The sequence below is a fragment of the Salvia miltiorrhiza genome, chromosome 5 (genome assembly GCF_028751815.1).
Source record: "Salvia miltiorrhiza cultivar Shanhuang (shh) chromosome 5, IMPLAD_Smil_shh, whole genome shotgun sequence".
In the NCBI taxonomy this organism is placed as follows: domain Eukaryota; kingdom Viridiplantae; phylum Streptophyta; class Magnoliopsida; order Lamiales; family Lamiaceae; genus Salvia; species Salvia miltiorrhiza.
Genome location: NC_080391.1, coordinates 25,303,542 through 25,326,855, shown reverse-complemented (window position 1 = coordinate 25,326,855; position 23,314 = coordinate 25,303,542). Strand labels below are relative to the sequence as shown.

The 23,314-nt window shown below is 35.5% G+C and overlaps 1 protein-coding gene and 1 long non-coding RNA gene across 5 annotated transcripts; one reads left to right on the top strand and one right to left on the bottom strand.

Annotated features, from left to right (window-relative positions):
• The first annotated feature begins 6,245 nt into the window (after positions 1-6,245).
• Positions 6,246-7,306, top strand: LOC131024239 (uncharacterized). Its single transcript, XR_009101701.1, has 2 exons — positions 6,246-6,562; positions 6,882-7,306. It is a non-coding gene; the product is annotated as an uncharacterized LOC131024239 (long non-coding RNA).
• LOC131024238 (ATP-citrate synthase beta chain protein 2) lies at positions 6,886-13,624 on the bottom strand. Of its 4 annotated transcripts, XM_057953756.1 has the most exons (18): positions 13,340-13,449; positions 12,948-13,030; positions 12,135-12,253; positions 11,775-11,877; positions 11,054-11,119; positions 10,842-10,965; positions 10,603-10,737; positions 10,266-10,326; positions 10,095-10,171; positions 9,479-9,634; positions 9,249-9,377; positions 9,026-9,158; positions 8,815-8,942; positions 8,585-8,690; positions 8,403-8,479; positions 8,186-8,256; positions 7,804-8,088; positions 6,886-7,305 (listed from the first exon to the last, which is right to left on the bottom strand). In XM_057953756.1, exons 3-18 carry the CDS (start codon positions 12,232-12,234, stop codon positions 7,230-7,232), a joined length of 1,827 nt encoding a protein of 608 aa, XP_057809739.1. In that variant the 5' UTR covers positions 12,235-12,253; positions 12,948-13,030; positions 13,340-13,449; the 3' UTR covers positions 6,886-7,229. The 4 variants fall into 4 exon arrangements, with proteins under 4 accessions (XP_057809739.1, XP_057809736.1, XP_057809737.1 ...); XM_057953753.1 differs by lacking the exon at positions 12,948-13,030 and having other exon boundaries at positions 13,340-13,624; XM_057953754.1 differs by lacking the exon at positions 12,948-13,030 and having other exon boundaries at positions 13,292-13,430.
• Positions 13,625-23,314: the final 9,690 nt, after the last annotated feature.

The window sequence follows — 23,314 nt, the reverse complement described above, 5'->3', positions numbered from 1 at the left end:
CTCGCTCCCCCTGCTCTCCCAGCCCTGGCCGGTAGCAGCGGCTGCCTTCGTCATCTCTGCACAAGAGCAGCGGCGTCGTCCGTTCTCCAGATCCAGCGACACCGTCGTCTCCCTCCATCTCGCTCCCCCTGCTCTCCCAGCCCTGGTCGGTAGCAGCGGCTGCCTTCGTCATCTCTGCACAAGAGCAGCGGCGTCGTCCGTTCTTCAGATCCGGCGACGCTGCCGCCTCCCTCCATCTCGTCCGGCGAGCAGAGCGTGAGAGAGATCGTGAGGAGTGAGAAGAGTGAGAGGTGAGAGAGAGCAGAGCGTGAGAGAGAGAGCAGAGCGTGAGAGAGAAATAAAAAAAATTAAAAAAATTAAATGGTTCACGGTGTTAAGTGGACGTTAGGTCTAAGGGTGTATTTGTTCAAAATTAATTACGATAGGGGTTTATTTGACACACCCCTTGCCATAAGGGGCTCAATGCCATAAGGGCTTCTACGTTAGGGGCTGATTTGATACTTAACCCTTTTTTTTATAAACACACTCTTATTTGTAGGGGTATAATCCAACCGAATAGTGGTGTGTTCAAGTTTTGATTTGTTAAGTATCGAATCGAATCTCGAACTTTATTTGTCGAATATTTGGAGGCTCACGAACTTAATTGAGCTTACACGAACTTTCTAAATTTATATTTATGTTCAAAATATTGATTATTTTCTTTTGAAAATAGATTATTTCATTTAAAATAATAAATATATTAATTAATTTCTTATAACAAAAGGAGTTTATTGCAGATTTAATACAATTATTATTATTTTTAGTAAATAAATATAAATTGTACCTACTAATAATTTATAGGGTTAATTATGCCAAAAACCATGAACTTTGGGCTCATTTCCAAATTTTCCATGAACTTTGTTTTTTATCAAATTTTCCCTAAACTTAAATGCCTGAACAATTTTTCCACGGTTTTTACCTCCGGTGAAGGTCCGATCTTAGCTGGCGCCTACGTGGCAATACTGAGCTAACATGGCGCCTACGTGGTAATAACCGAGCAGATGTGGCGCCTAAAAACAAAAACAAAAAAAATCAATTATTTTACCGAACAGATGTACCGCTGCCTTCCTCCGGCGAAGCAGCGCCGAGGACCACCACCTCCGCCGAGGCAGAGACCTCGTTCGATCGGCGACGCCTTCGCCTGACTCTCCTACCTCTACAATGAGGTGACAGCCATTGCTCTTCCCTCCATTTTACCGCCGACCGCCGTCATCTTCTTTGTCTAGAAAAAATCCTCCTCCCAAAATCGATCGCCTTCCCTCACCACCATCACCAAAGGCCTAATCAGTGCAGATGGAATCCACGCGCAGACCAACTCTGTCCACCGCCCACCGCGCGCAGACCCAAATCGACGCGCAGACCAACGGAATCAGTGCAGATGGAATCCACGCGCAGACCAACTCCGTCCACCGCCCACCGCGCGCAGACCCAAATCGACGCGCAGACCAACTCCGTCCACCGCCTTCCCCCACCACCATCACCAGATCTGCCGCCCCCTCTCTCTCCACCGCCCACCGCCTTCCCCCACCACCATCACCAGATATGCCGCCCCCTCTCTCTCCACCGCCCACCGCCTTCCCCCACCACCATCACCAGATCTGTCGCCCCCTCTTTTTGCACCGCCCACCGCCTTCCCCCACCAGATCTGCCACCATCACCAGATCTGTCGCCCATCTCTCTAATCGAAGCAAAAAAGGCGACCCCCAGTCCTCTCGACTCTGGAAAAATTGCCGCCCTGGTTTGACGTCTTCCTTGGCCGAAATCGCCGTTTGTCGTCTCAGTGCCGTCGGAGGAAGGCTCCTCAGATCCGCCGCCTCTCAGGTTTGGGCTCAAAACGACGTCATTTTACCCCTACTAAATGACGTCGTTTTGATTTCCGTCCGGCGGTGCCACGTCATATTTCAGACTACTTAGAAATGCCATGTCAGCACTCAATTTGGGGATTTTTGAAAATCATGGAAAAATTGTTCAGGCATTTAAGTTCAGGGAAAATTTGATAAAAAACAAAGTTCATGGAAAATTTGGAAATGGGCCTAAAGTTCATGATTTTTGGCGTAATTAACCCTAATTTATATTTTATTAAGCTGAATAATTTAGCGAACGTGTTCACGAGCTAACGAGCCGAATACTACCAAGCTCAAGTTTGACTTGTTTATTTATCGAACTTCTCTAAATGAATTTGAACGAATTTTTTTTGAGCTGAGCTCCGAATAGTTCGCGAGCGGCTTGGTTTGTGATAATTTTGTGTGTTTGAGAGAAAATGAGTAGAAAGCAAAGGAGTTGTTGCCGTTTATTTCTTAGTGAAAAAGTTACCACAAAACAACCATACTCATGCTATTTATAGATGATAGCATGAGCAAGTAACAAACTAGCAGATGACACGTGGCATCTGTGGAAAACAAAAGGTAAAGAAATAACAAGGAAGAAAAGCATGCACTACATACGGCAGCTCAAAGTAGAACAAACTAGGCCTTTAGAACTCAGTAGATATATCCAAGTGACCTTGTTGTGGTCCTCAACAAGAGTGAGCATGAACCTCACATTACTAATGTTTTCATCATTGTATGGTCCCCAGATATCAGCATGCAGAGTTTCAAATAAAACATTAGATTTTCTATGCAAAACAGGGAAAGGAGCCCTAGTTTGCTTAGCTTTAATGCATACCTCGCATTCCTTTAGTTTGGCAGTTGTTGTGGCAGTGAGCAAATCAGCAAACAAAGGTATATGCTCCATTACTCCCACTGATGGATGACCAAGATCAACATGCCATTTCTCTACATCCTTCTTCTAAGCTTGGCTGCTGACATTAAGTGCTGAGCTGACTCCAACTCCTTCTATCATATAGAGATTTCTAGATAACCGTCCCATGGCCAGAATATGGTCATTGTCCGCCCTCTGAATTAAGCAATGTGTCTTTAGAAACATACATCTCGCTTCATTATCTTTAGTAAGCTGAGCAACAGATATCAAGTTGTGCGTAAAATGAGGTGCATGCAACACTCCTTTCAATACCAAATGTTCTGTCAAGGTGGCTTCTCCTATGTGAGTAACTTTCTTTATACTTCCATCTGGAAGATGAACATTCTGAGCCTTAGATAAGTTGTGAATTTCACTCAGCAATGTAGAGTTGCAGCAGATATGAGTGCTTGCTCCAGAATCAAGAATCCAAATATTTTGAGAACTCTCTGTGGGTACACTAAAAGCATAGTGCCCCTGAAATTTCCCTCCAGCATCCAAACTTCCTTGCACCATGTGTACATCATTATTTTGTACACTGCTACTACTGCTTCCTGGAATAGCCATTCCTCCAACACATTTGTTGATCTCAGTCTGAATCAACTTAACCAATGAATTGCTGGCAGTAGTGGATACCTTCCCTTGCTCTCCATTGGATCCATCTAATGCTGTATCAGCATAATTAAATTTGGCTTTACTTCTCCCTTCTTTTAACTTCTTATACCAATCCGGGAAGCCATGAACCTTAAAGCATTCGCTCTCCTCATGACCCGTTCGATTGCAATGTTGACAGTATAATTTCTGCCTTTCCTCCTTTGTTTTCCTCGGCTTAAATGATTGCTGCTGTTGTTTCCCGTAAGAAACATTGTCCTTTTCTTTTACACCCACTGTCATAACTTGCATAGCATGTGTATCACCAAACTCTCAATGTTGATTTTTTGATCTTCAATCTGCAAAACCATCGAGTAAGCTCTGTTCACACTAGGCAACAGATCTAAGAATAAGATCTGGCTCCTTGCACTCTCAAATGAATCGTTTAGACCAAGCAGGAATTGCATCAAACGCTGATTTTCCTCCCTATTAATTCCAGCTGCTCGTGTACCACACATACAAGTCAATGGTGGTAACAGCATATCCAACTCATCCCATAAGGCTGTGAGATTATTGAAATACACAAGTACGCTTTGATTCCCTTGAGTATAGCTACTAATCTCTCTCTGTAGCCTATAAATCTTAGGACCATTACTACGACCAAATCTCTGACTCACAGCATCCCATAACTTCTTAGTATTATCAATATGCACAAAAGCATTTACCAATTCCTTTGAAATAGAGTTTATTATCCAAGGTGACACCATATAATCAGCTTTAATCCACGCCTTATAATATGGTGAAGAAGAATCAGGTTCTGAGAGAGTACCATCAAGCAGTTCTAGCTTACTCTTAGCTCCTAAAGCATGCTTAACAGATCTACTCCAATTTAAGAAGTTATTACCCGTTAATTGTGCTGAAACCAACTGCATACCAGGGGTGATCCGCACTGTGGAGCTGCAGGATCTCCTCAATTTGCTTTTGATCCAAGGTTTGCGGAATTTCTCGCTCAATTCGCCGATCTCCACCAGATCGAGTCCGATCTCCATCAGATCGATTGCGAAAACTAGTAGGCGAAATTGTTTCTTCATCGTGTTGCTCTCCAGCTTCCTCACTCGCGAGAACACTCCACGGAGTGTGTCGAACCTTACCTATGATTCAGAGATCTTATTGTGCTATGGATACCATGATAATTTTGTGCGTTTGAGAGAAAATGAGTAGAAAGCAAAGGAGTTGTTGCCGTTTATTTCTTAGTGAAAAAGTTACCACAAAACAACCATACTCATGCTATTTATAGATGATAGCATGAGCAAGTAACAAACTAGCAGATGACACGTGGCATCTGAGGAAAACAAAAGGTAAAGAAATAACAAGGAAGAAAAGCATGCACTACATACGGCAGCTCAAACATAAAACAAAGAGAAGTTCATCAGTTTGTTTACAGTCCTACTTATTTGTAATATAATAGTATGAATTTAATTTGTATATTATTATTATTACTATACCATTTTTACTTATTTTTTAATTTATAATACGACTTTTAAATCTTGGCATAAAAACATGAATTTTACTATTTGTATGATTTATAACATCGGTGGAAATTAAGTGAAATTAGAGTTAGCATGAGGTCAACATTGATCGAAATTAGGAGATGGTTAGCATGGCTAATGAAAATGAAAACATGAATTAGAGCGGTGAATGAACAGAGCTACTCGCAAGTTATTCGAAATTTGAATTCAAAAATATTCATTCGGAGCTCGATTCGATAGTATATGAGCTGAGTTTGAGCTTAATAATTTTATCGAGTTGAACTCCAATCTGACAGCACTCGGCTCGTTGAGCTCGCAAACATGTTTGTGAGTCTGTTCATGAACTTTCAATCGAGTTAGTGCACCAGCCTTAAACAAGTTGAGTTTGAGTAACATAGTTAAGATCAAAAGTACATTTTGAACATTTATCAAACTTTTCTTAAGTTTTTAATGTGTTCGAGTTTGAACATCATGTATACGAATATTTGACGAACTGCACTCAGACTCGAATCCAACATTATCGAGTATCACATGAGTCGAGCTTGAATAGAGCTCTAGCTCGATAAATGGGTGATGAGTCGAGCTCAAACAATAAGATAGAAGCTTGAATCGAACTCGAACACCCGAATATTTAAATCATTGAACTCGAACCTACTAGTATTCGACTCGACTAGACTCAGTTACTGTCCTAATGTGGATTATCACGTCGGTCACCATAAGTAAGTTGTAACAACTTTTGTAATTTTTTCAAGTACATAATTAGTCAGCGTAATTTTGTGGGTAATCAAATTAACTTGAATTTTATTGAAAATATATTATATTGTAAAGCAAATAAATTGTAAAAATCACGTTTTTGGTGCCAAAGTTAAAAATTTATGTCGCAAATAATTAGAAAAAAATATATTATTATACTCAATTACCCTTTAAATATGTAAAGTAAATTTCAAATTTTCAAGTACAATTTGAGGGTCAAAGTGATCTGTCAGAATTTCATGTAGATAATAATCATAAACTATATTAACAGAAAAAGACAAGACTTTGGTTGCCTCACCCATGTGAAAGATATATAATTCACGCAACTTCCTACAAAAATATAATTAAAATAGAAATTTATTAAAAGAGAAAGAAAAAACCTAACATCTTTGAAAGCTCAAAAATGCAAACTAAGGGTCAAACCTCATTAAAACCTCAGAATGAAACTTCCTACAAAAATATAATTCTAATATAAAAATATGAAACGAAAAAAATAAATATATAAGTTAATAATAGCTCACTGACCACTATGGTGGATCGTTTAAAGATAGTCAAAATTAAATGCTTGAAACCGGTCCGATGATGACATGTGTTCCTTACTTTTTTTTTTTTTTTTCACTTTTCTGTTTTTCAAAAATATTTCTTAAACTATTCATGCAAACCATGGTTATCTTTGTTCGAAACATATATGCAGACATATTGTGGGTTTGACTTTGCCCATTTTGAGTATAGAAACAAAACATATTATAAATTAGTTTTAACACTTACTCAATACACAATTACAACGGCGACATTAAAATTGGACAACAAAATATACTTGATATCACTACAGATTTAAAAATAGAACAATAAAAATAATTTTGAACTCATTTTCCTCCCACTATCTCATTAACTGAAATCAACAAAGATGTTATGTATTACTCCCTCCGTCCACAATTTAATGCCCTATTTGGGTGTGGGCACAGAGACTAAGAAAGCTGAAAAAGGTGTTGTGGTGAAATATAAGGGTAGTTGACTAAAGTGATAAAGGTAGTTGACTAAAGTGATAAAGTGATAAAGTGTAGTAAATATAGAATATAAAAGTGAAAAAGGTGTTTGAAGGTGGGTCCATTAGTGGCAAAGAGTAGTAAATATAGAAAAAGTAGGAGAGTAAAAGGGTACAAAAAGCAAAACAGGGCATTAATTTGTGGACAGTTTTTTAAAGCCAAACAGGGCATTAAATTGTGGACGGAGGGAGTATTAAAGTGTAACATCTCTCTCAAAAAAAAACAAATTATTAAAGTGTAACAACAATAGCAATGTGGAGAGAGAAGCATCACAGCAGAGACTACAAATTAAGATACATCAAAATCAGTAGCACACAATGAGATTATGATTTTCTATTTCATTTTTCTTAATCGCTACAGCACAAGAACGCCTTATGAAGGCAAGTATTTCCCAAACGGCACATTCTGATGTGGAGGAGTTTTTCCGCAGCAAATTTTGGCCAGTACGAAAAACCGAAAAAAACGACACAATAAATTGACAACAGAAAAACTTCGAACAATAATGCTCATTGCTAGGCAGGCATGAAATGTACGTTTACTTGGTGTAGAGCACGTCTTCCCACGGGTGGCGGTAGAGAGGCTGCTTCAGTCTCTTCTGGTCAAACGTGTGCCTGAGTTTGGGAGAAAAATGTAATGATCAGATAAATTTTGTTGACTTGCATCTCTAAGAAAGATGAATGTAGTACAAAAACTTGTGTAAGACTATCTCACAAGTCAAATATCCAGATTCAAGACCATATCTAAATTCTAATGGCATATGTTTAATTTTTGTAATGTTTGGATCTGGATCACGACCCGTCTGACGGATCTTGACCTCAGACGCCATCTTATTCTTATACAAGATTAGGCATCCGAACCCGTATGGTCCATCCAGAAAGACCGACCCATCTTTGTTTCGGACTAGGCCATATTTTTTTGTACAGCATGATTTCGGGCTGGGCTGGCCTGAATTTCAGACCAGCCAGCCCAGAAATATGAATTCGGTTAAAAAAAGCCAATTTTCACCAGCCGAACCCGGATTCTCCCTTTAGCCCATGGGCTCAGGCATGGCGGGGCCGGGTTTGACAGCTCTACACAGGAGTCCCTCGAAATGGAGAAGTAAAACTCACCCGATTAGACCAATGGAACGAGCCAGTACGAAGAGGCCGTTAAGGTAACCAATGCCAACAATCTCATCAATTTCTTGCTTGGTGAACATGCCACTACCAGCAAGAAGATCCAAGAATAGGGAGCCAATGGCGCCATCGACGTTGAGGACAAGGTTGTTAGCCTTTGAAAGCGTGTAGGTTTCGACTTCAACTGCATATTCCATGTATTTCACAGATGGAAAATTGGTGCGTGCAAAGAGTTGAAGTAACTCGACCCTCTTATCTCTGTTGTCACCCCTCTTGATTCTGTTTGAAACCACAAGAAATGGAATGTATCCCCATTCAAGATTTGAAGACACGTAATCAGACATGAAAATTAAAGAGAAATTGATGATCTTGTTACCTGTGCCCAATGCCAGGAACGCGAATGCCCTTCTTTTTCATGCTTTCGACAAATTCATAAGGAGTAAGACCCTGTGAAGAGAAACCATGTAAACGTGCTTGATATTCAAGAAAGGTCGGAGAAGAGAAGGAACAAGCTCACTTAAAACACAATGACTGGAGAAGCTCAATGGTTTTTTCACTTATGTTACTGGTGATTGCAGATTGTGGAAACTCACCTTGTCATAAGCATCCTTGAAGTATCGAGCAGCATCATCAATAGCACCACCAAATCGCGGTCCAATTGTCAGTAAACCTGATTTGCAAGGACAGTTTACTCATTCATTGATCATGAGATGAAACCTTAATACGACCATTTTTCTTTTGTTACGTGAGCAAGGACACTAGATCTGCAACCCACCTGAGACAAGACTAGAGACGAGGTCTTTTCCAGCTCTGGCCGTTACAATGGTGTTGTGAGCACCAGAGACGCAGGGACCATGGTCGGCACACAACATGACACAAATCTGGCAGGTAACAGTATTTTAGACGAGGTATGAAGTCTAAACCACGAATGAAAAGGGAAACAAGACCCCCTTCCAGGATCAATAGAAATGGTAGTCAGATGAATAAAAAGATAGTGCAGATTACCTCAATAAAGCGTGTGCAGTAACGTGGGAGGCTTCGTTTGAACCACAGTAAAGAGATTACATCACCAACACCTAATCCCTGTTCAACAATGGAGGACATGGGGACACCAGCATACATTGGCTCTTCACCTGCCATTGTGTAAGAATCAAGTTTAGGCACTCAAACAGATATCTATAATGTAGCATGTTCACACTAGAGAATACACTTGTACCTCTATCATCAGAGATTGTTGAAATAATATGTGTTGGAGCTCGAACTTTTCCACTCTTGATGGCCGTGCTAAGATCCTCTGGAATTTGAGGGGGTTTCACCTCCTTTACTTGGGTAATCTTTCCTGCCTCAGCCTAATATAATAACCAAGCAATTAAGGTGTATGTTGACTAGAAAAGAGAGCAATTTCTAGCTTAAGCATCATGAAATTACTAAGTACGTACCAATTTCTCGAATGTTTCCTTGATTGCACCTTCAAATGCCTCAAACGAAGTGGGAACAACAGCTCCAGCTTCTCTGAGTGCTTCATTCTTGGCCTGTGCGGATTCCATCTCTCCACCACTCTTTGCCCCCTGATTGCAAATATTAACAGAATCTGAGATATATATCCCACGTCGTAGACTTCTGTAAAGCACAGCTCTAGAAGCAAGGTGCACTGAAGGTATTAGCTTACCGCATGACCGAATTGTACTTCTGACTTGAAGAGCGTAGCACAAGTTCCACTGACCCAGGCAACGACTGGTTTACTGATTTTCCCCTGTTTAAGGGCCTCAACTAGAGAATATTCATCACGTCCACCAAGTTCCCCAAGAACGACTATCATTTTAACCTGGTTTTGTTCACGAAACCAGGATTAAATCAAATATAAGACGACCTTTCCTGGAACTAGAAGGTAGACAAACAGCAGATTAAACATGTAGGAGAATATCAAGGCACAGTTATTTTAGAAAGTCAGATTCATGAAAATAATTATGACCTTGGCCTCCAAGTTACAGAAAGAAAAAAACTGGCTTAGGCTTAATGTATTATTTCCAATAGTTCACGACATTTATTGATGAGGTCATCACACAATGCGAGACCATCAAAGGTTCTACTGCTAATGACATTTGAAATGACATATTCTCCATCTTTCAGACGATATCAATTTCCAAAAACCAATTTAGCAGTAGCACAAGCACAACTGAGTTCGTCAGGTCTAGAAGATAATCCTAATTAATTTTACTCTAAGAGGAGTAACTTCAAACCAAGACAACAAGAAAACAACTGCAGCATGATGTGGATTTTTATACCTGAGGAATATTGTTAAATCGCAAGACATGATCAGAAAGTGTTGACCCAGGAAACACATCTCCTCCAATTGCAATACCTACACCAGTCACAATTAACATATGAATTCAGATAATTTGACTCAAGAAAAGCAACTAAATGGGATTACACTAGGGTAGAGCAAAATGTCCAACCTTCATAAATCCCATCCGTGACACGAGCAATTGAGTTGTATAATTCATTAGACATGCCACCCTGTAAATCAGACACAAAATTAGATGCTGCAGTGAAATGTCATGAAACATGGTCCCATAATAGATAATGAGATTTTCAATGTACCGGCACTAATAGCATAGAGTATGACAATGAGATTCAAAATACATTCCAGTAACTGCACATAGTTCTATACAAGATTGGTTCATAATTACTTGAGTATTAAACTGGTTGGCCGTGTAAGAAAGATATATCTTTGCACTTCAGATGGAAAGTATACAGATAACAGAAAAAGGAGGCTAAACAATGATTACGCACAGATTTTGAGACGAAGCCAACGGATCCAGGCCTGTACAACTTGCAATGGATTATATTATCAATTGTCCCAGCTGTATCACCAATCTTAAATGCACCAGCTTGAATACCTCCAACAGTGGCTGGACCAATGACAACCTAACCAAATTGATATTTGCAATTAATATAGATTTCATACTGTTCAAAATAATAAGTAAAATAGAGTTCAAATGATAACTCCAGAAGAAATTGAAATAAATTACCTTGTTGTTAGCTTTGGCATAGGCAATCAACTGCTTGGCGTCAGACTCTGGGACACCCTCAGCTATAATAGCCACAACTTTGATAGTCGGCTGCTTCAGAGCAGCCATAGATGAAGCTGCAGCACTGCAAGATGAGAAGTACAGTTATCAGGCAAGATACAAGAAGCAAGGAATCTGCATATTATGATTCAGCATAGACAAGACATACAAACCTTCTGAATGATGCAAAGTTAATGAAAACATCAGCTGTTGGATGGGCAGCACAAGCGGCTTCGATACTGCAACATAGGAGAAAAGTCAACTTCATGTCTTAGGATTTTATGACAAAAGGAGAAACAAAAAAGTTGAGCAAGAATATATACCATTATAAAGGTTCTTGTATTAATCATATAATTGGAGCTTTCCTCATTTTGATTATTAAGGGAAGACCATTGCCACAGATACAGGTAAAAACCTTGAATAAATCTCTTTGTTTATTTTTTTTCCCCCTTTAGTTGGGGGGTTGAGGGGGCTCAATCTTAAAGCAGAACGGTTTACGAACTGTCACATGTAGATAGTTGGTACTTTTTTATATATTGGTATCTAATTAGTCATTTTCAAGTATATAAATCCATTTACATCTAAAAAGGTAATCATGTGGAAGTAGGTAGCAAGAAGGTTTCCCTTTGGTTTATCTGTCTAACAATCCCTTCAAGAGAATGGTGTCCAACTAAAATACACACACGCATTTGTTTATATGAAGATATTCGAATACTTATCATCGATAAATTAAAAGAAAAGTTATATGGCTTTTATGTTCATGCAAACTTAGAAGATGAGGATTATATCTCTAGGCCTGTTATATTGCATCAGATACATATTCTAGATAGGCCTCTTTAGGGCTAAAACGAAGGTGATAACTGCAAAAACTGCATAAGAGAATGTAAAACATACGCAGAATGGACTGGAATCGCAATTTCCTCTTGACCAAAAAATAGTTTCTGGAATCCCTCAGAACCAGGATTTATAATTCCAGCAACAGAAGGTGTTTCCCTGCCTGGATAAGCAATAAAAGAAGAAACATATTTGTTAATGTAAGAATTTTATCTCATGTGCAGTTGATATTCGCTGATGATGTGTTCTCTTTGGTTGTAAATTTATCATGAGAAAATGAGGGATAAAAAAAATCTCCCTTTAAATCCTTCATTTTATTTCCATCATTTTCTACATAAGAGAATTTCATGATAAATTTACAATCAAAGAGAACACACCGTGAGAGGTTACATCAATAGAATAGTTCAGTTAATTTCTTACCACAAAGGAAATCAAAATCAAGCATTCGCTGAATTGGCAATTGCTTGTAATTATAGAACAATGCTTGAGTGGTTTTTGAGAAAAGCTGTCCCGTCGCCATGGTTTTGCCAAAACACCTCCTGCATGCAACTACAACATCAGAATTCAAGCTACATATTCTAAATCGATCGCGACCAAAGATGCAGAGCAATTTCCTTCAAAGTAACAAGAGGCAAAAGTATACAGCTATTCCTTAACCTTTTCTTATGTACCCTTCTAGATAATCATATAAAAGATGAAATAGTTTCGAGCTTTCAGTTTCTTCTATCCTATCATTTTATTATTATTATTATTATTATTATTATTATTATTATTATTATTATTATTATTATTTTTTTTTTTTTTTTTTTGAAAGGTTCTTCTATCTTATCATATAAGCATACAAGCCATACAACCTCTAATTTGGTTAAACATGCCAAATCTGCAGCATCAACATGCGTTTTTCATATAAGTCCTACTAAACAGATCAAGGTAAAATAATCTACGCAATACTATCATGATTAGAATCATGTAGAAAACATGAGAAAAAATTTCTAATACGATTTCAAATTTCCAAACAAGCAGATCTGGAACAAGATATCCATGATCATCAATTCCAAAAATAGAAACACCCATTTTCGAGCAATCCACTGCCTAACTACATAAGCCTTCTCTACTGGTCCGATCCTCATATTCTAGTACATTTTCGAACAAATCCAATGCATTCTTAAGGCTCTCCATTGAAACATTTTTAGACACAACTCAGATCATTACTCGAATTCACACGTTCACGACCTTCAACAACATAAACACTGCCAAGAAATCAATAAACCAATACAATTACACGTACAGCCCGCTGGATTCACCACAAACAGATCCTGATGGAGACCACAGCTCAAGTAAGTCCGCAATAAAAAATGCTTCAGGTCAAATTAAACTAAAATTACAAATCAACACAGATTTCCTCGATAACATCAACCAAAGAAAACACTTATGAATCGAACAGAGATCCGATAATACAAAACTCCTACATCCACAAAGGACAATAACAGGAATCCCAAATCAACATAAATAATAACGAAACAAATGAAAAACAGATCTGCAACATCCAAAAAACAAGCACAATACGCAGAACTCACAAAATTCCGCCAAATCCAAAACCCAAAAAGTCGAGAAAATGCAGCTACCTTTCAGTCAAATTAACTCCAACTCAGGAAGGAAGAATCAGTACTAAAATCTAATCTGATATTGTTGTAGGAGAGGAGTAGGAGGTGGCTGAATTGTAGTGACTATATATATATATATAGGGAATGAAGTGTGGGTTGTTAGTTTGTTAATAGAAGGTGTGCTATGAATAGTTGAATAAATATTTTTATTTGATTTGGATTTCAAAATTCAATATGTATTTCTCTAATTGGCATAAAAAATTTCATAATCTCGTCGCCATGTATTTGGCGGTTTGGCCAATTTCTTATTCACACCTCTACTACAAATGACTCGAGCTAAATACACCAACTATAAAAGTGATTCATATCATTTTAATATTTATATGATCAAATCGGTTATTTAATTCACATGTCATATATTCTACATATATGGTTCGAAGTGTTCCAATTATATAAACTTTATATTATGTTTTCATAGTCTATACTAATCAAATAGAGTATTTAATTATGTATTCTACATATATGGTTTGATATTTATTTTGAAGTGTTTCAATTATATAAACTTTATGTTATGTTTTCGTGGAAATTAAATTATTGTAATTCATAAATTGATTTGTTTCATGTCGTAAACCTCTATGTACTCATGTATGTATTGGTGGGTAGTTGCTCAAGTCAAGTGCTGAATTGTTAAACTTGTCTATTATTTATTCGTTCATTCATTTAATATTATTAATATTTCTAAAAGGGAATGCTTGAAAGAGTGGGAAAGTTAGAGCAAAAGTTTGGTGGATCGAGTGGTGGGCTTGACTTGCATGGAAGTTGGAAATAGAATTAGAAATTCACTGATTAAATTAGGCTTCCAAATCTTAGGTAACTACTAAAATACCCTCAATCTCCTTTTAATAAATTGGATCTGCTCTCCTTTTTGTCATTTAATTGTGAATTTTAGCCGCAAGATCATGCGATGCAAATTTGATGAGATTAGAATTTATAAACTACAACTCACAAGCTAGTTAAATGGTCGGTCAAACCAATTGCGAATTTGTAATTCGCCATTTTCTTATGTCTCATTCTATCAGTCTAAATAATACTCCCTCCGTCCCAAAGGAAATGTCCTCCTTCTTTTGGGCACGGTTATTAAGGATGCATAATCTGCCTAATCTAGTAGAAACTGAAATGATGCATAATCTGTCATTGAATCATATATGCTGCCTAATCTAGTAGAAACTGAAATTTCCTTAATATTCTACTAGATTAGGCAGATTATGCATCCTTAATAACCGTGCCCAAAAGAAGGAGGACATTTCCTTTGGGACGGAGGGAGTAGTATAATACGGTGCAGAGAGGGAGTTTTTCCACTCGGCCCTCACAAAAATATTTGAAGTTTTTGTGTGAAGACAAAATTATTTCAAATAAGGTTATTGTATTTCGCTTTAATTTGATGAGGGTAAAAAAGTCAAAATATTTTCTTGGTGTGTACACACATGTAAGTGGTTGTACACCTAAATTGAACCCTTGAAGGGCATATTTGTCTGCTCAACTCGGCTTCGGTTGGAAGGTAAGTTACAAAACCACGATGCATTCACTATATTTTTTTATTAAATTAACATTCGATACATTAATAATTTTTCAATATAATACTCCCTCCCTCTGCCAAATGAATATTAATTTAAAAATGACACGAGTTTTAAGAAATTGATTAAATATGTTTAAATAAAATAAAATTTTCACTTTTATTGTGAGTGATTTACACTTAACCAAAAAAGAAAATGAATACTTATTTAGTAGACGGACCAAAAAAAATACATAAAATACTTATTTGGTGGACGGGAAATAATTTTCTTGGGGTCTTGATTTGAATTGAATATATAAAATTATTTTTAATAAATTAATAAAATATTAATTTTTCTCATCAATATCATAAATACAAATCTTCTAAGATTATAAAGATTATTAATTGGGATAATTTTAGTAAAATATTACTCCATCCGTCTCACCTTACTTGGCCTAATTTTTTTTCGACACGGTTATTAATGAGAGTAAGATTGCAGTGTAAAGTATGTGGGCCTATGTCTTTTGCAGTAAAAATTTATTACTAAAAAAGAAAACAGCCTAAGTCAAATGGGACGGCCCGGAGAGGAAAGTAGGTCAAGTGAAGTGGGAACAGAGGGAGTAGTAATTTATTATTGTTTACTTTTTTGTTAAAATTTAAGTGAAAATGATTTTAACTCTAACTTTTAGCACAATATTAATATGTGATAATGGTGCGAAATAGTATTCATTGGAGATAGTGAAAATCAATAGTTGTCCACTCAACATTATTTCAATAAAATATAGCCAACTTTTAGTGTTTTGGTTGAAATTACCCTTGCTCTTTTGTCTTGTTCGGAAGCGTTCAGTTGGTGAGATTGAATTAGCCCAAGATTACCCTAGATTAACTTGACCCGAAATTAATTTTGTCATAGCTAGGAGGTAGGCCAAGACTCATAATCCAAGATTATCCTACATGGCATTATATCGAGATTGAATATCGGGCCATATCCACCCAACCGAACAAGATATCATAAGATTAATCTAATGCAATCCTTCAAATCGAACATGCCCTTTGTACAAAAACACGAGATCTCTCTTTTTTCCTAACGTTTGCAGTCACTCCTTCTATCTCTAACTCTAGTTCCTCCAATGCGCCTCTGAGCTGCTCTGAAGCCCTAATCCTCCAATCGCCAAATTGTTATTTTTCTCTTTTTTGGACGACCTCTTTTCCAATGTCACATGTACGCCGTCGTTAATATCCTTTTCTCTAGATATACTTTTTTTCGAGATTTACAAGAGTTATGAGATGTAAAAGCATATCTAAGAAGATCTGGAACGAATTGAACGAATTCGTAGCATCTGTTACAAGATTTGTTGTGTTAGTCGGCCAACGCGGTCATTAGCACCACTCATAATAGGTACCTGCGCCTAGAACATGGATTCACTAGCAAAAGATCCCTAGTGGTATCCAGTTGAAATCATTGTAGATTTAGTTCGGACATTAGTTAGATTTCATTTTATTTTGTACTATTATTTTGTGAAATTTGTACTTGTATTTATAATTGGATTTGTTGTAAAATGAAGAAGATGAATAAAATGTTGTTTTAAATTTGTGTTATTTCAAATTATTGCTATTGTGCAGTATTTCAAATTTATGTCATGCAAGCACATGGGATGAATGATGTGAATATTCTATTTCACACAATTTGTGCCAAGGTTTGTCGCTCTAAGTGTTGGAACAAATGGTATGAAATGACATATTCGTACTATTCATCCCAGATGTTATCGTCCTAATGTTGGATTAAATTTTACGAAATGACAAATTTGTTCCAGTTGTCTCATAAAAATAATGCAATTTGTCCTAGTTAAACTAGCATTCGGCACGAATGGTGCAAAATGAAATATTAGTACCACTCGTGCCAAATACTTGGCGCGATAGAGATTGGGACGACTTGTACAAATATGTCATTTTGCACACCATTCATCCAATCTCTGTAACGCTAAGTGTTTAGTACGAATGGTACGAATATTTCATTTCACATCATTCGTGTCAAGGTCTGTCACTCCAACACTTGGGATTAATGGTGCAAATATGTCATTATGTACCATTCTCCCCACAAAAAATGACGCAATAAAACTACTATAGACTTGCAGTTTGTTCCAAAATCCAAATATAATTGATGAACAAAATTTGAATCAATAATTTCTTCATTTTTCAAACAATACAATTACAAATCATATGACCAAATAAACGTGAAATGATACAATTCTCATAAACGCGAAATGTTACAATTCTCACAACTAACACAAAATCTAACTTTCCAAAATTTAATCTTCATTTTTCTTCACGTTTTTGCACTGGAGGAAACTGTCGTGCAAGGGCAGCAGTGAATAATTGGGGAAGGCTGGAGATTGTTGTCTTTTTCACCCCCAATCTTACGCACATAGCATGGATGAAATGGATTCGTTTATTCGTTCCATTCATTCCACACATATGCAGGACATATCTTGGGGCGGTTGACAAAAATGGTGCTAGTGGCTCCATTCGCACCAATTGTACCAGTCCTTGCCCTGACAGATCCTGGTACAGACGAAATGGGTGAGGATAATGGCCGTGTTGGCCCCTTCCATTCATCTGGGTGACACGACAGATCTTGAAACGGATGGTACGAATTCATACTATTTCGTTCCAGATCTTCTTAAATCTGAATTTGCATCTCATAAATCTCGTAGATCTGGAACTCATAGAACTCATATTTCATTGTATTCTAATGGCGGTGACAACAAAAATCGGGGAGAGAGATAGAGAGCAGCGAGAAATAGATTTTGGAGTAAAGGTTTTAGCGGCGCGGCGTGATGATTAGGACTTTAGAGCGATGGAGGCGCCACAGAAGAACAAGAGTTCAGATAGGGAGATAGTGCCAAAGTAATGGGGAGAGAGAGAGAGAGAGAGAGGATGTGTGTTTTAACGTACAAGAGAGGAGGGGCATGTGCAACCAAAACACTTAATTTTAATTATAATTTGTTGAAAACTGTATGACTATTAATTTTTATTATTTTGTGTGATTATTACAAAAATAGTCTCCACTAAAAAACTAGATACATACTATCTTGTGTATTTGGTCTGATACACATGATTATTTCTTTCCATATATTTTAGATGAGATCATCCATTGTATTTTTTGGGATGATTTTAAAAATATTGTGTTTTGCTTATGTCATAAGTTCTTTCATCAATATGCAGCATTTGAACGTATCTAAGTCTAATATATTAATTGAATAGCTAGATTTAATATCTATTAAATACTTGTGCACTTTTCTATGTTATTAAATTAAAGTTGGTTGAATTTTTATATAATTTATAAATTTAAGTTTGTTGAATTGCAATTTTTATGCATGAAACGGGTCTTTTATAGTGAATATAGTTGCATACAGTATTGATACATGGTTAATGTTTAAAGTCTTGAGTTTAAATTTATTGTGACATGATTTTTAAATTATTTATTTAATTATTAATTTACATATAAAGAAAAGCCCAAAGAATATCATGATAATTCCACATATTATATATGTTGTTAGATGATCAACTAAAAAAATTCATTTAAAATTTTCGTTTTCTACAACTGTATATAATCACATGTATAATCACTGATCATTAATATATTCGAGGCATTTACTTTGTGTAATTGATTAGATGTATTATTAAGTATTTTTCATCTTTAAAAATAAGAAATTTTTAATTATATTATTTCAATACAATAAAAATCAAGTAAAATTAATTTACATGATAAAAATAATTAAAAATTTTGAGATAAAAATAAATTATTTTTATTATTTTTATCTATCAAGACTAATTATGGGAAGCAAACGCTCTTTAATGTAACTACGTAAGGCCACCAATCACTACCAAGTACCATTAAATATGATGTTTATAATACGAGATGAAACTAAAATCCAAAAAAAAGAATTAAAAAGTAGGTGCGGACTGATAAATAGGCTGACATAATTGACCTTCAAACAAATAGATTTGTCATGGCCTCATGAGGAAATGCATGCAATTGTCAATAAAAACAAAAATAAATAATATCAGTGAATGGACAAGAAAAAACGAACGTAAAGTAAATATGTAATTGTATAATTTTTATTTAAAAGAAAATAGAAGAGTATATAAATAAATTCAATTAGAGAGTTAAAATAGTTGATTAAAATTTTAAATAACTAACTATGATTCACGACACCACACTGGAATGTTGACCTTTTTTTTTTTTTTTTTCAATTCTTGTCCTATTTTTATTTATTTTTATTTTAGATAAAAATACAAAATATATCTTAAATGAAAAACTAGTAGATGTTTTGAGTTTTACCAAATTAAATGTTTTATTTATATAATTTTTTTAAAGACGTGTCAAAAAAATTTCTTAACTATTTTTTTCTTTTTTTCCCTTTTCATTCTTTATTTCTGACATTTTAATTTATTATATTACGCATTCCTATTTATTTCATGTATAAAATTTATTTATAGAACATAATAACATTATTGTATTAAAAAAATTTGCTATTACCAAAGAAATAAAAATATAGTCCTATTAACTCTCTAAGTGATTCGAGCTCCCAACTTATTGGTTGGAGGGAAACATCTAACAACAAGTTGTTCATCGTCGCAATAACACTACCATCAAAAAACATCAAATTATATTGTAATTTATTTTTAGTAGAAAATTATAAACAACTACATTACAAAAGGACAATGTCTATAAACGTCCTTTAATATAATAGTGTGTCTATTTGTGTTGAGTTGTTTATATTTTATTTAAATTAAAGAATATTAAAACAATTATAGATTAAAACCTTAAATAAACTATGAGGAGTTAACTAATCAAAATACAGAATACTAGTGATTAAAAGTTAAATTTTACACTATTAGATTAGATTAGATGTTTCATATGAGAAATGTTTTTATTTTCCATTTTTTCAGTATTACTACTATTTATGATTTTGGTCAAAAAGCTGTAGTAGTTTGAACATATGAAAATTATAGGAACAAATTTGCAAGTCGGAAAAGCTATTAGTATGTATACAATTTGACCAAACCTTTTATATTCCAGTGTACAAGTTTTACTTCTTGGTCAACTATGTCACTGTATTAAATAGGCCTATAAAGTCTACTCGACTCTTAATTTGTTTTCCATAACCGAGTTATTAGGTGTTAGAAATTACTCCGTAATTAATTAATTAATAAGGGTGTGTTCTTTATCATGAGAATAAGAGAAATAATAAAAAATTCTTTTTTTCCTATGCAGAAGAGAATTTTATCATTTTTCATTCCTCTTTAAAAAAAAAAAATAGGTTTGGTCTTTCCTAAAAAAATGGCTATTTTTGCTAAACTTCGGCGAGCTTGGATCACTTTACAAATAATTATAAGTAATAATTTTTATAAGGAAATAAAATTAAATATTATGGCTGAATAGATAAGACACTAGTCACACTACATTCAATTCATAGATATTGTGTTTATCGTTAGAAGGCGTTTTTGTGCTTTGATCTATATCTTTTTACCATTTATCTATTCATTTTATAGGGAAAAGTTTTATTGAGAAAGATAAATATTTAAAGAAGTGAGAAACAATCTCATCCATTGATCATGATCCATCAAACGGTATATATATATATATATGCACTAGATTAAATTTTAATCAATAAAATGGAGAAGTAAACAATGTTATTTGATAAATTTTGATGCAATTAATTTGACTTGAGTTAATGATTATTAGGGATGTAGCAACACGCATACAATCTCCAAAGTACATTAATGTCATAGTTCCTATACAGCAACAAGTTAAGTGGTCACGCCTACAATTAGGTGTAATTTATTTTCCTAAGGATGTTTTAAATAGATGTCACCATCATCTTAAATATATTATGTACAAGCACCATATTGTATTACTGAGCAAAAACATTGGGATTACAAGACAAAAACGATCATGCAAAAATTTACAAGGCAAGAAGAATATATAAGGTGGAAATGGACGTTTAACACAAGAAATATTTATACGTTATGAAATATATAAATTATATCAATTTAAGATTTTATTATTCTTATGTCGAGCATTAGTGCATTATCCTTTAACAACTTCTCAAATTACGACAGTTGAGTATGTCGAGTATTAGTGTATTTTCTAGAAATATTTGACCTCTGATGTTAAACTGATCGACTCATGTGGTCGAGCATGTAGAGAATTAGTGCATTTACCACAGATGATACACGCGCTTGACTCACATTGGTCAACAGAATTCACGATTCGAATAATATAAAACATTGAGATGAAATTAGGTATTTTATAGCATGTATTTTTTATCTTTTAATTTTGAAAGTAGGTAAAAATCACATTAACCCAAAAAAGTACTTGATAACTTTGGCAAGTTTTTATAACATCTTATTTGATTATATGAAAAGTCATATTTACAATTAAAGTTTGCTATTAAGAAAAGTTTTATTTACTAAAAAAGTCTTACTTACTCTTTAAGATAAGTCTTATTTGATTTTTTGAAACGTCTTATTAATATTAAATAAAAGTCTCATTTACGAATACATTTTTTAATTTCTTCTTAAGAAAGTCTTATTTATTCTTAAAAAAAATCTTATTTGATTTTACGAAAAAAATTAGTATTTACATTCTACCAAAAGTCTCATTTACAAATAAAAAGTCTCCAAGTCTTATTTGCTATTAAGAAAAGTTTTATTTGATTTATGAAAAAAAAAATCATTTCCATTCAAGCAAAAGTGTCATATTCGAATAAAAAAAGTCTTGAAAGCTTATTTTCTATTAGGAAAAGTCTTATTTGATTTAATAAATGTTAGGTCCGAAGGGTCTCGAATAGGTGTATAGGGGGGGATACACCTATGGGCTATTTTTCTCCTCTAAAACAGAGGGATCTCAAGATAGAGATCAAAACGAAACTTTACAAGCAAACTAAGACACCTGTTAACAGAAAGGAGTTTTGACCAAACAGGGTTGACGACTGATACTGAAAAACTCTTCAGTAAGGAGTTATCAGTTAAGTCACTGGAACTTAACTGATGCACGTTAAGGCTTCAGTCGAGTTTGCTAAGACAGAGATGTTACAAGTCTTCCTGACTATCAGAGGATAGATCAGTCAGACTGATAATATACGCAGCAGAAATAAATTTGTTTCGTAATAGCATCGGTTGAACACGTTGTTAGTCTTAGGTTTCTCTTTGCAGTTAATCAGAATTCAGTTTATCAAATGTAAGAACACAAGTATGAATGTAAAACTGAAAGCTGTAAATAACACAGAGAATTTTACGTGGTTCGAAAAATACTTCCTACATCCACGGTCGGTTGATCAGACCAACAATCCACTCCGCAAGTGCTTAACTGGTGCACTGCAAACCGAACCGTGTGCTTGTCGGGTGCACACAACCGTACAACTGAAGATTCCACTCTTCAGTACCAACACTTCACTCACGTTGGATTTCTCACTCCTAGCACGACCTTGCACTAGGATCTCACGGAGTCAGAGTACCTTCTTGAACTCCTTTTCACTCAAACACTCGATTCTATCTCGAAGGGAGGTTTGAAATCCTGCCAACTAAACTTCAAAGAATAAGTTCTTTGGAGCTAGTTTAACCTAGGCTTCTGGGTGAACAGAGGTTTGCCTAAGGTCTAAGAGAATGTGTGTAATCAGCAGTGACTGATTTTTGGCTTTGGAATTCTCTTCTTCGATTCAAGCTTTGGGGATGTTAAGCTTTTGGCTGAGAAACTATTTTGGCAGAGTTTCAGCTTATGTTGTTGAATCGGTGAAGATTGAAGTGATCCTCGAGCGCTATTTATAGGAGAGGTCTTGAATAGATCCGTTGGCGGAGAACGTCTTCAAGATTTCTTCCGTTGGAGAGCTTTTCGAATTTGGGCTGAGGCTTCAATCTTCGAGGTTCCTTGTTCGGTGAGAACGGCTATGTTGAAGAGCAGGAGATGTGACGTCTCTGATAAAGTAGCCACCAAATAGGAATGACCTCTGCAGAGAGAGATGATCCTGAGATCTCTGCATTTAATGCGGCTGTACTTTTGGAGTACGTGGCTTCCTTTGAACGTTGGAGGTTCAGTTTGAGGAAGAATGTTTAACTGATACTTGACTTTAGTATCAGTCCGCTGAATCCACGCGGCACGCATTAAGTAATCAGTTCCGAACTGATTCTTCAACTGATACTTCAGTTGGTATCTTCAGTCTTTAGTTCTTCAATCCTTCGTCCTTCAGTCTTCAGTCTTCAGAACTGCTAACTAAACTAGAAACGAACTCTAACACTTGAGTTCAAAAGGTTCTAGTCTATTACAATTAAGTCTTATGGATTTTGGTATCATCAAAACAAGGATTAGGATATTCCATAAATTTCCCAACAATAACAAGTTTCATTATGAATAAAAAATCTGAAAGTTTTATTTGCTA